At 37.3% G+C, this 17,704-nt stretch overlaps 2 protein-coding genes across 5 annotated transcripts in view; one reads left to right on the forward strand and one right to left on the reverse strand.

The window, feature by feature from the left end:
- The window catches only part of LOC132826702 (plexin-B2-like), a 265,158-nt gene extending 255,744 nt beyond the window's left edge, over positions 1-9,414 (forward strand). For all 3 annotated transcript variants that reach the window (XM_060842787.1, XM_060842789.1, XM_060842788.1), the window contains exons 32-37: positions 1,447-1,607; positions 4,942-5,089; positions 5,333-5,397; positions 6,185-6,260; positions 8,087-8,161; positions 8,566-9,414. In XM_060842787.1, the coding sequence (XP_060698770.1) occupies positions 1,447-1,607; positions 4,942-5,089; positions 5,333-5,397; positions 6,185-6,260; positions 8,087-8,161; positions 8,566-8,670 (630 nt within the window). In that variant the 3' untranslated portion in view covers positions 8,671-9,414. The remainder of the gene's footprint in view (positions 1-1,446; positions 1,608-4,941; positions 5,090-5,332; positions 5,398-6,184; positions 6,261-8,086; positions 8,162-8,565) is intronic.
- Positions 9,415-15,641: 6,227 nt separating this feature from the next.
- rint1 (RAD50 interactor 1) overlaps positions 15,642-17,704 on the reverse strand; it is a 46,194-nt gene continuing 44,131 nt past the window's right edge. For both annotated transcript variants that reach the window (XM_060843144.1, XM_060843145.1), the window contains one exon: positions 15,642-16,959. In XM_060843144.1, the coding sequence (XP_060699127.1) occupies positions 16,734-16,959 (226 nt within the window). In that variant the 3' untranslated portion in view covers positions 15,642-16,733. The remainder of the gene's footprint in view (positions 16,960-17,704) is intronic.

A 17,704-nucleotide genomic window follows, 5' to 3' on the forward strand; every position in this document is an offset into this window, starting at 1 on the left:
GTGAGATTTACTGTATACTTCACAGTCATTTACCTGGAATAGAATTTATTCCAGTCATCAATTTTTGTTATGTTCTGAATGAAACTATCAACTGGGCAGGTGAACAATTATACAAAAACAGCCTTACCTACTCTGCTGGTCTCTCTTTACTTCAGTGGTGAAAGCTAGGCCCTGCAGTTTGTGAATTTGGAGACTGTTCTGTGTCTTAAACCAGAGATGACTAAACTGGCATTTTTTGTAAAGTTTATTTTACATACATTCAAGCTGTTAATTCTACTGGATCCTGGTCAAAACACGCACCTTCAAAATCAGACCAGTATAACTTATATTTCTTGAAGGTAGAGTTAATAACAATTGCTGATACTCGTAACTCTGATACATTGAAATTCTGGACCTGGAAAATGTAACTTTTATCACCGTTTCATATCGATTATATATTTTGCTATTCACAGTAATAACAGAAATTGTCACTGCAAATTTGTCACATTGCAGTTGTTTTATTCAAGTGTTAGAGAAAAATACTGCAAAAATGTATGCTTTTAGAACCTGAGTTAAAGTTTAGTTATATTTGTTTAATTTCTCAGAATGAGGTTGGTTATAGTAGTTGTTGAAATTGCAAGTATTCTGATTTTCCAACTATGTATTACTGTAGTTCTAGAGAGTGCTCGATTTCAATTGCTCCTCTTTCCCACAAAGCCATCAACTCCTAATGTGATGTTACTTGATCATGTATATTTACCCAAGTGGCTGTTTTCCTATGTTAATGTATGTAATTATTGGAATGTTAAAAGACTAAGCATCATTACAAATTGGCTATTGTGTCTTTGATTAGATTAGATTCCCTATAGTGTGGAAACAGGCCCTTCGGCCCAACCAGTCCACACCAACCTTCCGAAGAGCAACTCACCCAGACCCACCTCCCTCTGACTAACTGACCTAACACTATGGGACAATTTAGTATGGACAATTCACTGACCTAGACGTCTTTGGACTGTGGGAGGAAACCGGAGGAAACCCACGCAGACACAGGGAGAATGTGCAAACTCCACACAGACAGTCACCTGAGGCTGGAATTGAACCTGGGACCCAGGTGCTGTGAGGCAGCAGTGCTAACCACTGTGCCGCCCCTTTAAACAATGTGAACATGAAGGCTAATAAAAGGAACTTGAGTAACGATGAGGAGGAAGATTGTTTATTTCACCCCTTGTACTATACAGCTAACAACCATCAGACTGCAATAGTAACAGAACCTGCCTGGTTTGTATAGCTGAGCTACTAAGTGAAGTACTGTTGAGCAGTACTGAATGTAATTGCAAAGTGTAATACGTTTGACCAATCATGTTACTTGTAATAATAAGGAATTGGAAATGTCTATTCACATTGTATAAATTAGTTTTCTCTTGTCAAGAGAAAGAAGTTTAATCTCTATTTCTTTGATTAAAACAGGGAACACTTCAACAGTTTGTAGATAATTTCTTCCAAAGTATTCTCAGTACAAATCAATCCATTCCAACGGCTGTGAAATACTATTTTGATTTCCTTGACGAGCAAGCACGCAAAAATGAAATAAACGACGAGGAGACTATTCACATCTGGAAAACCAACAGGTAAGAACATCTGGATTACTCGTTCTCCATGACATGTACTTTTGTTTTTGAGAGTGTGCTTTGAGCATCCTGCTTTCCATCAGCACACATTTTTATCATTACTGCCTGGGCATTGAACCTTAAATAAACTGAGAGAAGGGCTACATAGAACATCAAAAGGACATAGACAACTTTATGGAGTGGACAGATAGGTAACAGATGAAGTTCAATGTGGAGAAGTGAGAAGCAATACTTTTAGGAATAATCTGAACAGATGATATAAATAGGGTACAAGTTCCAAAAGGGGTGAAGAAACAGATGAAGATGGATGTGCACTTGCAGGTGGAAAGGTAGATGGAGAGAGAGTTTGATAAAACATACAGTATCCTGGACTTAGATGTTAATAAGGGCATAAAGTACAAGAGCAAGGTGGTTATGCTGAACTACTTCAATACACTACACAATACTCCAGCTGAGATCTGAGAACAGTTCTGGGCACCTCAGTAAGGATGTGAACACACTGCAGAGAGAGATGAGAAACTTCAATTATGAGGATAGATTAAAGAGGTTAGGATGGTTCTCCACAGAGGGAAGGAGGCTAAGAGGAGATCTGATAGAAGTTTACAAAATCATGAGGTCCAGATAGAGGAGAAGCTGGTCTTGCTTGTAAAAGGGTTTAGATAAGAGGGCAGAGATGTAAAGTGATTTGCAAACATAACAAATATGACATTAGTAAAAACTTCTTCACACAAATGGATTAGATCACAGGACGGGCTAAATGAGCTCTTGCTGTATTGCAACAGTTTGGTAATATTGTTGCTAAGAACAGGTCAAAGGCTGGGAATTCTGTGATGAGTGATTTTTCTGATTTCCCAAAGTGTGTTCACCATCTACAAGACACAAGTCAGTAATGTGATGGAACACAGTCCCAATGACTTGGATGAATGTGCCACATATATGCTAAAGCTTGACGTCATCCATGACAAAGCCGCCCACTTCATTGTCTCTATCTATCTAACATCTTCATTCACTCTCTTTGACACCGATGACCAACTGTAGTATCTGTGGCCATATATAAGATATACTGCAGCAATTCATCAAGCTTCCTTCAGAAGCACCTTCTAAACTTGACATCCCATACTACATGAAAGGGAAGTAGCAGCTGCATGAAAACAGAATGACCCAGAGTTTGCCTCCTAGCCATATAACACTGACTTGGAATTGTGTTTTATTTCTCATCAGTAGGTCAAAATTATCGAAGACCCTAACGACCAACAATGCGGGTTCCATAGATTAAGAAATAAAAAGCTCTCTCTAATGTTTTCTTGTGAATTTGTTTTTTTTAATAACCATTTTAAGTACAGATCCCGAATGATCTGAACCAAGTGGGCATGGAAAGGATGTTTCCAGAACTGTTTCCAATTATTGCTGTTTTTGGCCACACTTAAGAATATTTTTTACTGTGGGCTGCACAACATGGTAACTCTCCACCTCAGGTGGTGGTGGAGGCCAGTCCTTATTATTAAGGTAGATGGATAAATTTTAGGACGGAGAATCAAAAGCCTGAGGGACAGATGGAAATATGGAATCTGAAATACAAATTCAGTTCAACTATGATCTTTTTGAATGGCAGAACAGGTTCAAGAGGCTAATTAGTTCTTTCTTCTAGTTTGTATGAAACTCTGCAGTTCAAAAGAAACACACGTACCCCAATCAGCCTTCACACCACTCCACTGGACTCACCTTCTGAAATCCATCTGGCCATTGTCAGAATTGCATTGTTGTGGAGTGCAGGGATTGATTGAGTATTTTGGGGGTAAGAGAGGGAGGAGGGAGAAAAACACCATGTCCAAGAGGGACACTGCATGTTGAATGGAGAAAGAGAGTGAGGTTCCAGTGCAAAATGGTTAGAGGTGCCTACTGACTAGTGATTTTTCCTTGCAATCACTGCTGGAGTGGGCAACAGAAGATCATAGGTCTCCAGCATAAAATGGTAAGATGCAATTCAAATCACAACCTGCGTCAGATGCTCCCTTTTTTGATGCAAACTTAAAAGATCTGGATCCCATTTTGGGATAGTGAAAGCCACGTACTACAAGTGAATGTGTGGTAAATGCTATATTGGAGCCAGTATACTACAAATTCAGTGAGAGCCCCCACACCCAATGCAGAAAAATATTTGAATGAAATGTGAATGTGGAAGATTTTTCTGGTGTCATCTTTATATGAAAAAAATCTGAGAAATAGATGTTGCCAAATCCATGTAGCTCAAAGACTTTTAAGAGGTTGAAGTGCTTGTGATTGAATCTGATGTTTTGCTCCAGTCCCTTGATCTTAAATTATTCCATGAAGCCTTCAGACTAGTGAGCCATAGACAGAATGATCCTTTCCCTTATTGTTTTTGTACTGACCTTGGAATCATTGGCAGCTTATAAAGGAACTTATGGTGAAATAGACATCCATAGATATGCCTGTTATGGTGCTGGATTTCCTTAAATGAAGATAGCAGCAAATTCATTGTGAAGTATCTTGTGAAAAATACCTCTCGGGTTTTCATTCATCAATTAGTATAGAAAGCAGAATCTACATTGTCTCTTTGGAAGCTGTGAGCTGACTCCAATTTTTTGAGTTATTCATCTTGATTGTTATGTTTTGTTACTTCTAACCTCTTGTAGGTGAGGGACTCATTTGATGGAATAGGTTTGTTTTGGCTAGTGGTTGATGCTTTTGATTTTTGGAGATATCTAAAGCATGGTGTTCTAATTTACTGATGACCCTAAAATGTTTCACTACATGAGTACACTTTATCACCAGTTTTCTGTTGGATAATGAAGGGTCTAGGATAGGGTTGAAGCAAATTTCCTGAATGTGGGGGATACATTAATCTTTCCAGTTCATTTGGATTGCCAAATATGAATCTCTTTGGACGTGACCATTTCAAATTGAATCCTGATTGAATAGGATTTGGCTAGCCACTTTCACTTGAGGAATATTGTATGTGACAAATTATGTTTTGATCCAGTCCCATCCTAAACAGTATCATGAAGTTCAAAAAATGTTAGAATAAATAGTAAATATTTTGTAATGGCAATAATAACAGTAATCTAATGATTATCTCATTGAATTTCTATGTTAACACCAGCTATTTTGGTTCGCTTGAACGCCATAAGTCTTCATTTTGAAGTCTGTTCCAAAATAAAACTGGCAAACACATTTCTTTGTGGTACAGAATGGAACTGAACCAAGAACAGGGAGAAATGGAGCACATGAATTACTGTGGAATAGTCCTTCTCATAAAAATATGCATGATTTTTCTCAAGTAATTAAAATATATCCTGTTTTTTACCCCCTACAGTTTGCCATTAAGATTCTGGGTAAACATACTGAAAAATCCACATTTCATCTTTGATGTGAAAGTTAATGAAGTAGTGGATGCATCCTTATCCGTGATTGCACAGACCCTCATGGATGCTTGTACGAAAACAGAATACAAATTGAGCAGAGTAAGTATTTCAATTTCAACAGCAAAGAACAAAATTCTGAAACAAGTAGAAAATCTCCACTTCAGAGGTGCCAGGTGATGGTGAGACTATCAATTGCTTCCGCTCATTTTTCAAATAATCATCCTGGAATACATCAAACTGCATCTCTGAATTTTCTTGGATGGCACATATACTTGTCTATCTATGACTGTGATAAAAAAAATTGCCTTTTGTTCATATAAGGTGTTTTTTTCTAATCTTTAGGATTCTCCAAGCAACAAGTTACTTTATGCCAGAGAAATTTCCACATACAAGAAGATGGTGGAGGAGTAAGTGAGAATTTAAAAAAAACTAATTTGATAAGCTTTGAGAAACTTAATATTAGCTTCTTACTATTTTATATTAAGTTTCTACTTAATCACCTTCAATTAGCAAACATTTATTTACTGGGCATGTTACCAAAAATATTATCTGAAATTCCAATTCAGGTTTCATTTAAATTTGAGATTTAAATGCAGTTTCTTTATATGGGAAGAACTTTCTTGAATTTAGCATGGTTCACTTTTCCTGGTAGATTAGTTGAGATCTTTGCCGCTGGAATATCAGATCGTCCAGTCAGGAAACATTATTAGCTTTCCTTTGGATAGCTTGGATGTGGAGATTTCAAGAAATCTGCTGATGCATGACTGTTGAAATTGAAGAGAATTCCTTGTACCAAAGACTGTGTTCTAAACTGACCCATTTTTATCTTATTCTGGGATAAACCAGGTAGTTAGAAGGCTGAGTTATTAGATTAGATTACTTAGTGTGGAAACAGGCCCTTCGGCCCAACAAGTCCACACCGACCCGCCGAAGCGCAACCCACCCATACCCCTACATATACCCCTTACCTAACACTATGGGCAATTTAGCATGGCCAATTCACCTGACCCGCACATCTTTGGACTGTGGGAGGAAACCGGAGCACCCGGAGGAAACCCACGCAGACATGGAGAGAATGTGCAAACTCCACACAGTCAGTCGTATAGTATATTTTACTATATAGTATAGTATAGTATATTTTACTATAAGCCGTCTATTTATATTGACTGACAGTTTTGTCTTTTTTTCGAACAGCTATTACAGGGGTATTCGTCAATTGATACAAGTCAGTGATCAAGATATGAACACACACTTAGCTGAAGTCTCAAGAGTAAGTTGATATTTTTTGACACAGCTTCACATGTAATCCAACCTCTAAATTGCTGAAAATATTTGGGAAGATTACTTGGGCCAGTGGCCAGATGTACTAGCTCACCTAAGTTAGTGAATACAAAGTAAACCGTGTAGATGCTTGTAACGGAACCCACTAATATTCTGACAATAGTCCCAGGTGCAGACCCAGAAAAAGTTCCTACCACCTCTAAAAGATATTCCTCACATAAATAAGTTGTAGCAATGGTATTCTTTCTCCTTCAATAAAATAATCCTTTTTATCTGTAGACTTTAAATTTTAGATTAACTATTAGATCTGTACATTACACTAATTAAAATTCAGAAAATATGCATCTTTTCAGTTAACATTTTTAAAATGCTAATTCCAGCAGACTAAACAGGCTAATGATGCATCCGATTCCACTCAAATAATGTGTCAAACAGACAAGGGTGAAAAGGGAAGTTAGTTAGGAGGTGTTAGCAAAGGTGTGAATGATTAGATGCATCTTCATAAGTTTTTATAAAGTGGGGAAAAAGTAGAATGGCTTAGGATGGAAGATCTGAAGAAGAGGATTGCAGTAGCTGATTACTGTCCTAATGAAAGGAGAAAAGAATGTTCAGAAGACTTGAGTCAGGAAAACAAAGCATTTCAGGAATGGATTTAGGACTAGGAGATATTATAAAGGTCTTTTGGCAAGGACACAAAGGGCTTTATAATCAAAATTTAAGGATTTTAATGTGAAGCTTTGCTAGTCTGGCATCCAGAGGATGAAACAGATGATGGGAAAATGGGGTCTTTTGCAGGATGTGATATGTGCTTTGAGGAGGTCCGGCAATGTGGAAACATAAATAAGTTCTCTTGGTTATGACATGTTCAATTTCATTTCATAAAAAGCCAAAGAATATTGGATGCTGGAAATCAGAAACTTCAAACTGAGGAAGGATTACTGGGCCTGAAACATTAACTCTGCTTTCTCTCCACAAATGCTGCCCAGACCTGAGTCTGTCCAGTAATTTCTGAATTTGTTTCCAATTTCATTTCATGTTTAAGCTTGAACAGGATGTTGAGAGTACAGAATACAGTTTAGTGTGGGACTACAAGGGGGAGAATGGTAGAGTTTTTTTTACATAGAAAAGTACAGTGACTTTGGAAAGATCAATGTTGAATTGAAGGAATTGCCACATTTTGGATGAATCACATCAAGCATGCAGTCTAACAGCAATGATGAGGTACTGCTGGATTTTATTAGCAAATGTCAGAAATTGATATTTTTACGGGTGTTGTTGCTAAGGTCAACTTGTGGATATGGAGATGGAGGAGCTCTGATGCAGATCCGTGAGAAATGAAGTGATGATGTGGGGGACGGGAGTATAACCATTGCTGTTTATATTTACTTAGAACCACAGAATCCATACAGTGTGAAAGAGGGCCATTTGGCCCATCAAGTCCACACCACCCTTCCAGTGATTAAAACCAATCCCCTACTCTATCCCTGTAACCCTGCATTCCCATGTCTAATCCACCTAACCTGTACATCTTTGGACTGTGAGAGGAAACCCATACAGATATGAGGAGAATGTACCATCTCCCCACCGACAGTCGCCCAAGGATGGAATCGAACTCTGGTCCCTGGCGCTGTGAGGTAGCAATGCTAACCACTAAGCTACCATGCTGTCCATGTGTTCCTATCATACTTTTATTTTATCACAGTTAGAGTTGTGAGTTTTGAACAAATAAAAAAAGAAAATATTATCATTAGTGCTCTAGCTTGTGTGTACTTCAACAGATGAGCTCTGTTTGCTCATAGTTTGGTTATTTTCCAGGCTCATACAGACAAACTGAATACTATGGTAGCATTGCATCAGCTGTACCAATACACCAACAAATACTACGATGAGGTGGGTTTTTTTTAAAAAATCAATGGTTGTTTTGGTTTCTGCATATATTCATTACCTCATTCAGTTTGAGTACTGTTAAATGATTGTCATCTATATTTTAGTTTAAGTTGTTGGTAAATATAAAAACACAGCTTAACCACATCAAGATACACGGATTGTGTTATAAATCTTTTGAATACTTAAAGATGACTCATGATAATTAGTTCTTGCTCCTAAGTTAATGACTTTTTCATTATGTTCATTAAATACTTTTTAAAGTTATATTACAATTCTAGGAGAAAAATATATCCAATAAATGCACATCAAATGTAAGAATATGTGTGATATGATACATGATAGAATGTGCAATTTCAGTGTATAGTTTCATGTCAGTATTAATATTACACCATTCTCTGCCTTTACAGATAATAAATGCCTTGGAAGAAGACCAGGCAGCACAAAAGATGCAGCTCTCTGTCCGTCTGCAGCAAATAGCAGCTGCACTAGAGAATAAAACAACAGACCTTTGACATGACCATTTTACATAATGAAAGCTCAGATGTTAAATTTTATTACTTAGGAAAGAAAATAGTGTTATTTTTACTCTTCCGATTACCTTTGCAGTTCTTAATTCAAAGTCTGAAATCCATAATTTTGTAAATTAACTAATATTCTATAATATTGTATTATAAACTTGGTCTATAAAACCTGTGGAGAATTGTCAAGTGAAAATATAAACAACTTAGTTGCTGGAATTAGATCGTCTTGTACTGATCTACATTTGTTATTTTTAAAAAATGTAAATTATCTGAGCCCTAAAAACGCTTTGATGATTTGGTCCACAATTATGCTAAACTCTATCATAGTGGGCTGAGTCTTGTACAGAATGTTGCCTTCTAATCTAAAGCTTCATTGTTGATAGCAACCTTTTTTCAAATTTAATATTACAACCATTAATAACAGTACTGCCATTTATGTGCATTCTGATACATTTTCTAGCTAATTGTTACAATGCAAATGGCATGATTTTTATACTTATCATGTTATCCTGTCCAAATTGGCGTTTTGACGGATAGAAATCATGGAAATTTATGAAAAAGTCATTTCTTAATTGTATGTAATACAGACCAAGTAGAGGATGCTTGTAAATTTATGTTAAAATTACATTTTAGAGGATTTTTTTTACAATAGGACTAGTGACTACTGAAATGTCTTTTGATATTTTTGATATAATTTGGGAGATGGAATTGCAAATAAAATCAGCTTTTTATTTACTTCGTGAACGAAGAGGTTTTCTTTTTATTTTATATATATATATAGTATATATGAATATATCAAGGAAAGCAAAGTGTGCTGACTTAAGAAGCCTACAAGTGGTGGAAATCCATTTTACCTGTTTGAATTTTATTTGTCTTCAAATGAACCCCACTCCGTGAGTCTCTGTTAATTCAGAGAATAAGAACCTAGTTTATCCATGAAAACAAACAGTACGTCAGATCTGCAAAATCTATATAATCATCGCATATATTTTGCATTTAAAACATATAAGTTACTGTTGTGTCTAAAATGTCTGAAATCATTTGCTGTTTTATTTGCATTGTGCATTCATAACCACAAGACTGGATGAGTACAATATGACAACTGATTTAGCCAGTAGTTCTAATGTTTGTACTCCTTTGTCACTACAGACAGTTCAGATGATGTACTTCTCTACTACTGCAACATCTGTATTATATTTCCTAATCAACCTATTCAGGGATGTTATTACAAATTTTTAGAGCAGGTGGGACTTGAGCACAGCTCCTCTGATCCAGTGAAGGGGACACTACTACGTTGCCACAAGAGATTCTATGATGTTTGTTTTACATATTTACATTTTCAGTCAACGAGTCAGATATTATTACACACTTCAGGAGCAGGTGGGTCTTGAACCTGGGTCTCCTGGCTCAGGGCAGGGCATGACCACTACATCACAAGAGCCCCTTTAACTCTTTTCTCTTTTTAATATCCATAGTTTTTTGCAAACAACTGAATGCTTCTGTTCTTCCTTCACCAAATCATTTGTGGTATTTTTTTCATTTATTAACCACCACCTCTAAATCACTTGCCCCGTACAGGCAATGTAGACTATCAAAGGTGAGGGAGAACTTGGGTGAGGGGAACAGGGCCTAACATTTGTATTATTGCTGTTGATTGCATAATATTTATCAGCATTCGTGAGTCCTCAGATACTGAAGCAGGCTATGTCCAAAATGAAGCAAGACCTGGATAATACCCAGGCTCGGGCTGCCAAATAGCAAGTAACGTTTGCTCCACACAAAGCCCATCTCCAGTAAGAGACAATCCAATCGTTACCCCTTGCTATTCAATGAATTCGGAAGTTAAGCATTTTGCAGCGAGCAACTCACTTCCTGACTCCCCAGAGCCTGTCCAAGACACAAGACTTCCTTATAACTAGCGTTGAGTTTTTTTTTGTGATTCTTACATACTTGATACAACTGCAACACACCAACTTCTGTGAACAACCAAAATTTTATTCAGTACAGTACAATCTTTCTGGAGGTACCTTAACACACTTCACAGGGCTTGCAGAGCCGTGTCAAAGAACTCCCTGAACAAAGGAATCAGTTCTTCCTTTATACAAAATCTTTACATCAGTCAGTCATGCCCACAAGACAATCCCCAGCCAACCCCCACAGTCACGTCACTCAAGACACAATGATGTCACCGAATCATCTCCAGAAACAATATAATGCAAGTCATCCCTTAATGGCCAAATCTGTTGTGAATCTTTCTTTTAACTGCAGAGAGTAGTCAGAACTCCAACTGCAATGCTCTTATTGATTTCTGAATAGGCGATGATAATGTAATTCTTTTACTCTGAATAACTAGGAAGTGGCCATGCAAATGGCTCTGAATAGCAAGAGTTGGGAATGTAAAATCCGTACATTCTATCTGTAAGACAGAGAGACATCCCACCCTAGCCTCAGGACATCCAATTTCCTGCAGGGCAGCAGAGCAAATTAATATCTCATTCCCTCCTTTTATCATTCCATGATAGCCAGCTAGACTCCGACAGACAGTATTCGAGTTAGTTATTGATACACAACATAGTATGATTATAACAACAGAAATTACTAGTTCATGCAATAGATAGGATCCCCCGGATCCTCCATGTTGAAAAAACTGTTCACCTGTGAAGTTCTTAAATTCACAGCCCTTAGTGACCACTCCACTCCCCTCCAAGTTGAGTGGAAATGAGCCAGTTATCCAAAATCTCCTTAAGTAAAGTCCAACCTGAAAATAAAATCCAGTCTGTCCTTGCACACCACTCCATGAAGAAACCTGATTTTTTGGATAAGAGTAGTTGAATACTTAACAAAACTGATGAGACTTTCATCCTTGTGGGGCTGCTTCAGATAGAGGATACCAGTGCATCTGAGTGTGCAGTGCTGCAGCTGCAGCAGCAGGCTAGATGAACGCAGCATTCTTTGCTGCTTTTGCTCCCTGTCAAATGTAACAAAGCCAGCTGGCCGTTTTGCTGTTAGCTTGATTAGTGAACCATCATATCCTTTAAATGATTGAAAGAGAAAGTAAAGCTCATGTAGTTTAATATCCATAGGAAGGACACTGACAAAAAGCATAAGGACTTTCTCTTCACCATTGTTAGCTTCTTCACTTTTGGTGCTTATGACTGGGGAGCTCATTGAATCCATTGCATCAGGTTGCGGAGGGGTGGGCAGTGGTCCGAAGGTGTGCTTTACCTGTGAATGGAGAAACTCCAGAGATGATGTTTCACTATTTATGTCATTATCAAGTTTATACAATCCATGAATTTCTAAATTGTACTGCCTAACAATTCAATAATTTGTAAACAACCATCAGTGGTCCTAAAATCAAACCTTCGTGGGACTCCATTCAGGTTATTCAAAAATTATTTTCCTTTAACAAGTTAATACTTGGCTAATGCAAAAGCTGCCAGGAAAAGTATTTCAAATATTTGGAACAGCAAGAAAACAACAAAATGTTTCCTGTGCTTTATTTGTTGAAGAGGCAGTTAGTTCAGATTTAAATGTCAAATATTCTTGGGAAACAAGTGCAGAACATATCCAAATGAAAACTCTATAATTTCTCTGTTAAAGCAAACAATAACCTACTGCCACATATATACATATTAAATCTAACTTCAGGTATAGTTCAAAGGCCTGACATTAATGACAAAAATAGTCCCTTTTTTTTAAAGTTTTATGGTCAGTAAACTAACATTGTAAATTTCACTTCCTAAATAAAACTGTCAGAATTAGTGGTTACAGGCCAGTAACTGTACAACTTAGGTAGAGACCAACATTCTTTGAATTTGCAATATGAAGGGGGCCAATGAAGTCTTAACAATAATTGACCGAACTTAAACAGCTCATCCTCTAGTTCTAATATTCTCTAAAATCTTAATAAAACATCAAAATTAAAATGCACTCTTTTTGTGAGCACTCCGCATTAAAAAAGCAGCAAAGGTATTTTAGTACAATACTCTCCCATCTGTCTAAAGCATGACCAGTGACAATTGTTTTTTGAAATAGACCTTGCAGAATTTTGAACAAATCAGTGGCTCAAGGTCCTCAAACAATTTATTTTAAGGTTACATGTTTGACAATTTTAAAGGACATAATGTTATATAATATAAAAGCAAAATCTGCCCTATTATATAGCCGACAAAACACACTGAATTGAGATCCTAATTCAAATAAGGTAAAACAGTTACTTAAAAGGATTTTGGGATTCACCCCACCCTCCCTTCAAAATAAAACCAGCTCCCTGGAATTACAAATATTCTGGCAATTCACTCATTATTCCCTGAATAAAGACAATGCTGTTGTATCAGGTCATCATTCTTCTTGGGTTTTAATAATGCTGGAAGTCTTTAGCATGGCTTTCCCTTACATTTTTCAACAGTTTCAACCCTTGCAAGTTTGGTGTTATAAGCATCTTCAACTTTTGACCATACACGGTGAAAACAGATAACTAAAATTTAAACCAGCAAAGAGGTATTTCAGTAACAAATCTGGGTCTTGATTGACCCATTACGTCATAATCCAGCTTTTCCATTTGAATTTCCTATCTCCTGTCAGATATCAATAGTTTATTGTTTAAGCTACAATAACAAAACTCATCAAGAGTTCGGACTAGACTTATGCAAATAAAAAACTATTGCATTTAAAGCCTGTAATAGGAATGCTTGCCCCACTTTTAAACTTCCTAACTTATCTCTATATACTAGTCCAGTGTCCTCACTCTCCACACCCACTTCAGGGTCCTGACATTCGCATGGGGAATTTCCCCACTTAACAACCAGTCTAAGGCAGGGTGTTTGAGACAGGCACTGTAATTATCCTCTTTTACTTATGCTCCAGATCCTCAAACCTCGTGTCTGTAGTCTCCACACCCACTTCAGGTCCTAACCTTCATGTGGGGGATTTCGCTTCTTAATAACCAGTCTAAGGCAGAGTGATTGAGATAAGACACAGTAATTATATTTTTTCTTATGCACTATGCTCTGGAGCTTCAAACCTCACTAGGAGAGGACTCCAACCTCCTTTTCCCGGAGGGATTTTAACCTCTGAATTCCAGGGGACTTTAACGTCCCTTAAAGTCCCAGCAACTTATGATTCTGAAAGCAAACTCGTTCACATGCAAATGTGCAAGTTACCTCAGAGATGATGTCACCACAGAGTCCCACGGCATGAGGGGTCGACTGAGTGGTAGGTTAAGGAGAGAGATGAAGGTAAATCTTACCTAGTGGGCCCATCCGTCTCATGCAACCGGCACTCAGGCGATCATTAATTCAGTCCACCTAGAAGCTCCATGTATGTTGGAATCCAACTGCTGCCACCAAATGTGGAGTTTTTTTTGTTGCAATGCTTACACACTTGATCCTCCAGAAAGCTTGTATTGTACTCTGCTAAATAAAATTTTGGTTGTTCACAGAAGTTGGCGTGTTGCTGTTGCATCAGGTGTGTAAGAAACTCAGAAAATATGTCCCACTGGACCCTGCAAATATCATCAATTTCTTCCAAGTGTTCAATAACTTTGTTTTACTGTAAATTTTTTAAAACCTCTATTGGCAATGCTCACATTACATTAACTAATCTTCTAAAAATGAAATAAACCTGTTAACACATGTGATGACACATTGGTAAGAGGGATGTGAACCTGGGCCTTTTAGCCTACAGGTGGGGACAACACTACCGCACCACAAGAGTCCTTTACTTACAACTGAAAACTGCTTTGCTGTATTCTACTTAAATGGCTGTTATCAGTTCAACCAAAAGATTTCATTGCACAGATGAGTCCAAACTGCTGATTAATCTATTTCTAATCTACATATTTGTGTGGTTCCCAAAGCACCTGTCAGCATAGTTCTTGCTTCTTAATTGTGTTATCTACTGAGGAAGACACACCTTGTGACTCCCAAGATAAAATTACCCTGAATCATTATATGCTTTCTTATAGGTTTCTTCACGATTTAACAAACACAATAAATAACAACTACACTTAGCAATGGATTTCCTTCTTACTGTCATAATTTAACTACTGGTCAATGATTGCATCTTGCTGCTGTATTAATTTATTATGACTATTTGTTGGACTATCTAGGGGATGGTTTGTCCTTTACTTAATTGGTCATGACTGTCTTGACTAGGATTTACTACCATGTTGGTATCTTGGGGCTATGACTTGGATATTGTAATCTCAAGTTTCATTTTTAGTGTGAGCTGATTCACTATAAGTTTTCTTGATCCTTAGTTTTGACCAGTGTAAAATGCTGGATTGTGTTTGAAACTACAATAGGTTTAGGGTTTTGTCCTTTTTGCCCCATTGTCACAACTGGGTTAGAGTTGTGATTGCATAAACTCATTCCACAGATACATTCAAGAGGAGCAGACTAAATACAATAATGGAAAGGAAACACATAATGGAAGAGTATAAGAAGTGGCACAGAACAAGTTTCACAGTGAGCTGTTGGCTTTACAAATAGCTGGAATGCGAATAAATTAAAGAATCAATGTTACCTCTAGGGTGATAATCTTTACTCCATCTGCCTGGAAAATGACAAGTAGATTGACCACCCATCATAAGTCTCACTCAATTTTACTTTCTTATTAAAATTTATATATAAATGACACACTGATAGAAGCTTTGTTGTGCATGTGGCCTACTAACTCTGCAATTTCTCACCTCTACTCTTGTGCATCTCAAACACCCATTGCTGAACCCTTCCGCCTAATGACCCGCAAAGTGCTTTGACATCCCCAGTATCTAGTTAATTTGCAGCCTGTTGGTTTTCCTCCTCACTGCTATACCAATACCTACAAGAGAAACATATAAAACCAATGAACCCTGACTGAAGCTAAAAAAACAGAACTGATTCAGAGGGGGAAAATAGGATATTAGAATAAGCATAAAATTAACTTAAGCATCCGTATGAAAAAAAACTGTAGTTTATTGTAATTGAGTTTATAATTAAAACTAGTTCAGAGATAATGTTTTATTGTATTAGCCTTTACATAGTAACCTTGATGTCAATACTTCAGATGATGTACGTGATAAATATGCATTTAATATAGGAATAACACAACACAATCTGCCATTTTATAAACTGTTCTGATTTTAATAACATCTAACATTTGGGGGAGTTTTGGGCATTGAACATTGGCCTAGTTAACAACACCCTTGAATGAATTTTTAAAAAGTCACCTCAGTGCCAATACCAGTGAGTTTGTCTATGTCCTATCCAAGGACATATATTACAATCCTACCATCATAAAATCAGATGTGGGATGTTCACAGATTACACACTGTTCAACACTATTCACAACTCTTAAATAACTTAAATCCACCTGTGCCAATATTCAGCAAGACCTGGACAGCATTCAGACTTGGACTGATGTGTGGCATAAATGTTATTTGCTGCTTAAGTGACAATTAGCATCTTCTGCAAGATATAATTTAAAATTCTTGCCTTGGCATTCAAATGGCATTACTACTACTGAACACTCAAGGTATGCCAACAACATATGATCAACAGCACTTATGATTTGGAGGTGCTAGTGTTGGATTGGGGTGGACAAAGTTAAAATCACACAACAGCAGGTTATAGTCCAACAGGTTTATTTGGAATCACTAGCTTTCAATGCGCTGCTTCTTCATCAGGTGGGTATGGAGCAGAATCATAAGTCTGTGTCTTATGATTCTGCTCCATGACCTCCTGATAAAGAAGCAGTGCACTGAAAGCTAGTGATTCCAAAGAAACCTGTTGGACTATAACCAAGAGCACTTAGGAATTGTTGTATATGTGTGTGTATTATGTACTTAGTTTAGTCTTCAAAATACATATGACTATTTTAAATAATGTTTAATTCAAAGGGACAATGTAGAACATTGTGGATTGGCATTTTCAGACACAGCTTAATTTACAAATCTAAATAAGTGACTACTGACGATGCCCATCTATTCTCATTATCCTTGTGAACATAGCAATGCAGTCACATCAATTATGTACTTCTGTGCAACTATGATATTCCTGCCAATTAATGGCTCACTTATTTCCTGTACTAGGCCAGTTTGTCCTTAAATTCAACAGGATCTCAACATCTTGTGGGGCCAGTTTATAAACTCCAAGTTCATTCAAAGCTGCTGTAGCTGTGTGCCAATCAGAGCAAGCACCTGCATCAATCACATTGCCAGAGTTAGTCTGTAGCACATCACGTAACAGCAGCGCCGATCCAACATTCAGATTCAGGATGACACAAGCTTCTTTCACTCTAGGGCAAAAAAATAAAGTCTCAGAATATTTCATCTCAATCAGTATTCTTGAAATGATAAATGTTTGATTAATATTGAATCTTTACACAGTTGAAAATTATTTCAAGTAAAACAATTCCAGATTACATAAACCCATACAATTGATTTAATAGCTATTTCCTAATCAACCTGTTCAGAAATATTAGTATGCACCTCTGGAGCAGGTGGGACTTGAACCAAGACCTCCAAACTCAGAGATGACATTAGATTAGATCAGATTAAATTAGATTACCTACAGTGTAGAAACAAGCCCTTCTGTCCAACAAGTCCACACCAACCCTCCGAACAGCAAACCACCCAAACCCACTTCCCTCTGACCAATGCACCTAACACTATGGGCAATTTAGAATGGCCAATTCACCTAACCTGCATATCTTTGGACTATGGGAGGAAACCGGAGCAAATCCACGCAGACAGGGGGAGAATGTGCAAACTCCACAAAGACAGTCACCCAAGGCTGGAATTGAACCTGGGTCCCTAGTGCTGTGAGGCAGCAGTGCTAACCACAGAGCCACCGTGCCCATACTACTGTCCCACTATAGCCCTCAATTGACATTCATATAATTACAAAACACGAGAACAGTGGCAAATCAAAGTGATGGAACAATATTAAAAAGGAATTTTGGCAAAATTGAGAAAACTTTTTTAAAAATATATCCAATGTAATGATAGATAACAAAATTAAAGCTAAATCAAGACAGAAAA

The sequence above is a fragment of the Hemiscyllium ocellatum genome, chromosome 23 (genome assembly GCF_020745735.1).
Source record: "Hemiscyllium ocellatum isolate sHemOce1 chromosome 23, sHemOce1.pat.X.cur, whole genome shotgun sequence".
Taxonomy (NCBI): Eukaryota; Metazoa; Chordata; class Chondrichthyes; order Orectolobiformes; family Hemiscylliidae; genus Hemiscyllium; species Hemiscyllium ocellatum.